Source organism: Myotis brandtii, unplaced genomic scaffold (genome assembly GCF_000412655.1).
Source record: "Myotis brandtii unplaced genomic scaffold, ASM41265v1 scaffold523, whole genome shotgun sequence".
In the NCBI taxonomy this organism is placed as follows: Eukaryota; Metazoa; Chordata; class Mammalia; order Chiroptera; family Vespertilionidae; genus Myotis; species Myotis brandtii.
The window spans coordinates 2,313,316-2,319,808 of NW_005369902.1; the positions used below are offsets into that span (position 1 = coordinate 2,313,316).

General features: G+C 51.8%; 1 protein-coding gene across 1 annotated transcript in view; it reads right to left on the reverse strand.

The window, feature by feature from the left end:
* Positions 1–3,565: 3,565 nt before the first annotated feature.
* The window catches only part of TMEM98 (transmembrane protein 98), a 9,801-nt gene continuing 6,873 nt past the window's right edge, over positions 3,566–6,493 (reverse strand). Inside the window, exons 5-6 of the mRNA XM_005877622.2 lie at positions 4,854–4,913; positions 3,566–4,264 (exon numbers count right to left, since the gene is read on the reverse strand). Of these exons, the coding sequence (XP_005877684.1) occupies positions 4,057–4,264; positions 4,854–4,913 (268 nt within the window). The 3' untranslated portion in view covers positions 3,566–4,056. The remainder of the gene's footprint in view (positions 4,265–4,853; positions 4,914–6,493) is intronic.

Genomic DNA, 6,493 nt, shown 5'->3' on the forward strand with positions numbered 1-6,493 from the left:
TTCTGATGCCTAGCTCCTCGCTTACTCCCTTCCCACCCAGTTGCCCACTCTGACTTTACACCGTGACTGAGTCATGAGCCTCTCAGATTCAGGGAGGAAAGGCACTCAGAGGCATCGTGCAAATTTATGGATCCTGGAGCCTAACATCATAGGGTGTGAAGCAAATGAGTGTCTTTCTAAATGGCAATTCTGACCAAGTCACTCCCCCGGGTAAAGCCTTTCTATGGTCCCCATTATGCTCAGAATAAAGCATCAACTCCCTGATATGACCTGTAAAATCCTCCATGATCTGCTGGCCGGCCAACCTGTCCAGCCTTTACATCCCACACTCCGGCCCTCCCCAGTCACCTGCGTTTCTCAAATGAGCATGCTCTCCTGGCCTTGGGCCTTTCCCCTCATGTCTGGTCACCTCTCTGACCCTCTGTCACGCCTCAACGCAAGCATCAGCTCCTTCCAAGTGCCTTCCCTATGGACCCCGCCACCACCCCCCACCCTATGCCCTCACAGCCCTCTCACTACATCCCTCTCACTACACTGACCACAGCTGCTCCCTTGTCTCTTTTGCTGCTTAGGGACAGGGCTTGTGCCTTTTGTTCTATATCCCCAGCACCTAGCAACAACACTTCTTCCCAGAGTAAGCAAAGAGTACATATTTGTGGGAGGAAGGGGGGAGGGGGAAGGAGTTGCGAAGGGAGGGAGAGGAGAGAGGGACCGAAGGAGGAGATGAATGGGAATTCATCTGCCATCTTCCCAAAATGTGTAAGGTCATAAAACAACTCAGGGGCTTTGGACTGTAAGTCCTTCTCTAAAGATCAGGCTCCTGAGGGCACACAGAGTCCCTGCAGAGCTGCTCCTGGAATGAGGCAGGTCAGGGTGAGCACCGGGTGAGCTGAATGCCGCTCTGTCGGGGAGGTTTCACAAGCTGGAGGAGGCTCCTGGCCCTGCGCTGCAGGAATGCAGCTTGAGCAATCAACCCTGGGAACCCTGATAAGAGGCTAAGAGCTTTGCTTGTCTGTCCTGAACGTGGGGCGGGGCAGGGACATGCTGGACCACTCTCCCTACTGCAGTGATTCCAGGTTTTTTGGCTACTCGGCCGCAAAGCCCTGCTTGGACAGAGCCATGGTAATCGAGGTGATAGATCTGGGTCAGCTGCACTGGGCACAGGGCAGGGGCGGGGAGGGTGGGGGGGGGTAGAAAGAGGGGTTAATGTTGGTTAATCAGTACCAGGCACACAATGGGACATTTCTCATTGATTCACACACCAACCCAATGAGGCAGTAGCCTTGATTTTCCAGGTGAGAGCTGGTTCAAGCTCCCACAGTAAATGACGGAGCCCAGATTTGAACCTATTCTGCCAGACTTCAAAGATTTTACTCTTCTCACACTCAAATCCTACCCCTAATTCCTTCCTCATTTAGAATTTGAGTCTGATGCTCCTACCCCAGGGTCGGAGGAGGTGGGGGTCATGGAAGAAAAGATCTACCACCATGCACTAGTGAACTAGTGACTTGGGATGTGTCTCTCCTCCAGGAAACCTCCCGGCTAGATCCCTTGTGCTCCCCAACCAGCCCCTCCCAAGGGAGGAAGTAACTTCTGCCAACTCCCAAAGAGCAGTTGGTGCTCCACCTCAACCATCAGCTCCACCTCAACACCACCCTTATCCAGTGACCTTTAATTTGCCCTGCACTGGAGATGAAAGAGAAAACTATAGAGCAGCGGAAGCAGAAGTCCTGCCATCTAGCAGACACTTCCTGTCTTCAGCAACCTCTCCTCACCACGCAAAGGGCAGCAGCTCAGGGCCTCAGGAAGCAGGTGTGCTGGGACCCGCCAGGGCTCAGACGTGACAGTGGGGGTCACTTCAGGGGAAACTTCTCCACCTCCAACCCCACACCTGGTGGATGGTATTTGAGAGGTCAACTCCGGGTTGCTTCTCTGTGGCTTAGGACTCTGGTCCAGGTTAAGCGCAGGGGACATTTACAACGGTGGCAGCCATTGCAAGCCTAGTATGAATGAGTTTCCAGCCTGGTTCTGAAAGCAGGTTTTGAAAGGGAGGAAAAAAGGATAAAACCAGGAGGACTATGGGTGTCTATTTATGGAGGCCACAAATAGAAGTGTCCAAGTGGCTCTGTGGACATTTCCCACTCACAGCTCACCAGCAGGACAGGAACGGCAACTACCTAGCATGCAGTCAGAGTTGATCGGAGTGGACCATCCAATAAGGTGTCCCCTGTAATCAAGAATCCATCCTTCACCCTCGCTGGTTTGGCTCAGTGGATAGAGCACTGGCCTGCAGACCAAAGTGTCCCAGGTTCAATTCTGGTCAAGGGCATGTACCTCGGTTGCAGTCTCCTCCCCCACCCAGGCCCTGGTTAGGGCTTGTGCAGAAGGCAACCAATCGATGTGTTTCTCTCACATCGATGTTTCTCTCTTCCACTCTCTCTAAAAATCAATGGAAAAATAAAAGTGAGGATAAACAACAACAAAAAGAATCCGTCCTTCAGTCCATGAGTGGAACTCTAGCTTCCCTCCCCCGACGCCACCTCCCCAGGTGGGAACTGGTGCACTCTGTGCTGGTTACACGCATCCTGCTCTCCAGGGGAGGATGAAATGGGCCCAATGACACTTCTCAATGCCAAGCAAGGCCCAAATCTTGGGCTTGGGGATATGGGTTCCTGGTTGTCCGGAATCAGGCTGAGGGATTTGCTGACGTGAGTCAGAGCAGAGAATGTTAAATGAGAACCGATGCGGAGCTCAGAACAGACTGGCTCTGAGAACCTGGGAGGAAGCAAAGTACTTGAGGCATTCCTGCTGGAAATGATGCAATCAGGATGTGCGTCTGGGTTGAGCAGCTGGGATTCTCGGTCTCACAAAGGTCTCAAGTCATAAAAATGCCCCTCAGCTTCCAATATTTACAAAACACACCGATGTCTAAAGAACTCGGAGCACGTCCTTCATGGACGTCACTGCTAACATGGAACTACTTAGGGGTGGCATCTTCGCCTCCACCTGAACTCAGGGCGTTTAAGTATTTCACTGAGTCACACGCACAAAGTATTCTGAGGATTCCTAGGCGCTCTCCTTCCACCCTCAGTTCTCGGACACATATGTCCCCCACGCATGTGAATTGGACTCAATAACCACACACTTGAGAAAAACCTAAGTATGCATTTACTATCCACGTAGTGGTAACTAGGTCAAATTACAGGCATAAAGATGAAAAGGGAATAATCAACTCTGACGTGCTCACCTTCAAACACACACCTGTGAAGGGGAGGAGGGACTCAGATGCCTCAGGGATCGGGCAGATAACACAAATCGATGAAACAAACCAGGTGAGAGAGGACAAGTCTTGCAAAAAGAGGCAACCCCATCCTAGCCGGTTTGGCTCAGTGGATAGAGCTTCAGCCTGTGGACTGAAGGGTCCCGGGTTCGATTCCGGTCAGGGGCATGTACCTCGGTTGCAGGCTCCATTCCTGGCCCCGGTCAGAGCGTGTGCAGGAAGCAACCAATCTATGTGTCTCTCGCAGATGGATGCTTCTCTCTGTGTGTCTCGCTCTAATCTCTGTGTCTCTCTCTAAAAATCAATGGAAAAGTATCCTCAGGTGAGGATTTTAAAAAAAAAAAGGCTACTCCTAATTAGTTCCAATTGATTGTCCTCTTTGGAAAATGCAGGTCAGAGTTGCCTCACCTTCTGATTGTTCAAGGGAAGCCAGAAACGCTGATTGTGCTGAGAAACCTCCTGATTCTCAGGTGGTGGCTCAGTTTCCCTGGAAGCACCAGGTGAGCCGAATAAAGGTTAGAGTCCACCAGTGCTCAGAGGGCTGCCGCGCAGACGGTGAATGGCGTCTCCCCTAACTGTGGTGTCAGACTGCCACTCGCCAGCCACCATCTGCAACTGCAACAGAGGCATCAACCCACGGGCTCTCCTGATTTATGATACACACGGCTGGACCCCGAGCCGTGCGGAACTAACGACAGGAAAAGTGGAAGGCTCAGCCGGGCCGCCCGCAGACAGCAGCAGGCCGGCCCTTGTGGTCAGCGGCTGGCCAGCCGGCACTAGATGGCCGACTGCTCCTGCAGGAAGCCCTCAGGGCCTGGGAGGCCTTTCTCTGGCTCAGAGGCCAAGGCCGCTTCTCGAAGGACTTGCAAGTGCTCCTCAGCAGCGGACAGCGACTGGTCTACCCAATCCAGGCCCCCGGTCAGGTGGCAGGCATTCCTGGTCACCAGCACCAGATGACTGACAGACAGGAGCAGGGCCGTTGTCCTAGAAAAAACAACAACAGGATCAGGTCCCCCCAGGAAGAAGGAACTTCGTGCCAAAGCCCAACTGGTCTAAAGTCTATAGTCTGTTCCCCAAACCGGAGCCCCTTTTTTAGGAGGTGGGTGAGCATGCAATTTACAGATGCTCAAACAAATTTGGGAACAGCTAATTTAAACAAGGTTACCTGAAGCCTTTTCAGAGCCTTTAAGGAGAATATAATACGCCACGTCTCATTAGCTTATTTAAGACTGTGGTGCCCACTGTCTGCTGCTCACAATGGAAAGCCTCCAGAAGAGAGTGTTATGGGACAACGTGGTGCATCTAGCCAATTGGATGAGCACATCCCGCTGCTACCCACTCAGAGATGGGATATCCACGCCCCACCTCGGGCATCCTTGTTGATTCAGAATCCCCCAGCCAGGCGTGGCTCACTGGTTGGCTGACCATTCACACTGCACTGAATGGTACCCAAGGCCCAGGGCAGCCCAGGAATCCAGCAGCATGGCCTTCTCCCCACCAACCCAAACAGCGGACCTCACAGATCTGATCAAGCCGAGAGCCCGCAGCATGGAGGGAGGGGCGGCCATCTCACCGTGCATCCAGGAGCTTCGGGTCCAGCGGCGGGTACATCGATTTCACAACATCGTCCACTCTGAGGGGAGGCACAGGGCTTTCAGTATTTCACTCTCCTTAGCTCCTTCACGCCCTCCCTCCTTTCTACCTTTTCTTAGCCCAGTTCTTCTCTTTTAATATCCAGGCCCGTGTCTTTAGTGGCTTTCTCTAACGGCTTTTGCATTCTCCGCCTGAGACGTAGGAAGACTTCAGGTTCAGTTTAGAGAGTATTTTGTTTTCTGATTTGGTTTTAGTTCCAATGATTTGAATAGTACATGGTCCAACATCTGAGATGATGTTCAAGATACACTGCCCAACATATGTAAAGTTTGATGGGTCCCATTTGCATAAAAATAAAATAAAAGCCATGAAATGCAGAGAATAGTCTGGAGTGATACTCACTATTCAATAGCGGTTACCCCCAGGAACTGGGAGGGGGTAGAATTAGGGGATACTTTCTAGATAACCCATATCTGCAATGTTTTTCTTTTTACAGGTATTTATTATTTTTGTGTTTGAAAATAAACAACATGGTTAAAGGTTATATAGAACACACACAAAAAAAAACCCTACAAGTTTAATTTGGGGGCAAACTGCTCCACTGTATTTCTTTTTAACATATGGTATAGCTTGTGGTTAATTTTTTTTTTAATCTAGTTCAGAAAAAAAAAACACTATTCATTCTGATTTGCATGGTACAAGGTCTTGCTCCAAATTTTTGCTCTTGACCATGTGATAATCAGGAAGAAAAAAGCAACAATGTATTATTTGATTTCTAAACACACTTGAAAATAGATGTCCTCAAATGCTCTAGTCTCGGGGCTGCAGGGCTGGTGAGAACATGCAGAGGGATGGTCACTCCAGCCTCTGCCGGCCCGTCTCCATGGCGCCTGGAGCTGACGCCACGCCCCTTGAAACTAAGATGCTACCAACACACCACGTGGAATAAATGGAGCAAGAAAAACAACAGGACAGAACCGGCCAGAGGAGAATGACGTACGAGGACAACAAGATAAAGCAAGGATGCAGACTGAATTCTGATGGGAATGTTCTGGAAGCAGTCCGAGGTGCTCTGCAGGATGGGCCAGTGGGCACCAGGTCAAGCCCGCCCTCTGAGCAACGCCACACCCACACCCTAGCACCACCGCGAATCCTGACCACCCAGCCCTGGACTCATCCTCAGAAACCTCTATCTCTTTCCTCCTCCGACCCCTCCTAGCAACGCTGCCTCATAACCCGGTTCCACGTGAATCCGTTAGGCCCCCTGGGGTGGCTCTTACGATGGAGGTCCAGCAGGTACGAGCGATGGGGCGTCTCTGTTGATAGTGGCCAGAGGACGGGCTGGGGCTCGCCCAGAGCCTGGTTGGAGGGCCCTTCAGGCCAGGGTCCGACCTCGGCTGATATAAATCATGGGACCGCACCCACGGGGGAGAGCTCCACAGAAAGCCAACAACGGTTCTGGGTGGAGTCCCTCCCACTCTCTCAACACACTGAACTCCCTGGACAGAGTTCAAGTGCACCAACTCTTTCCTATGCCCTCAGAGGGCTGGCTCCTCGTGATTCACCCGAGGCCACAGCCACCAGGAGAGCAAGGGCCCCTGGAACTGGCGGCGGGCGGGA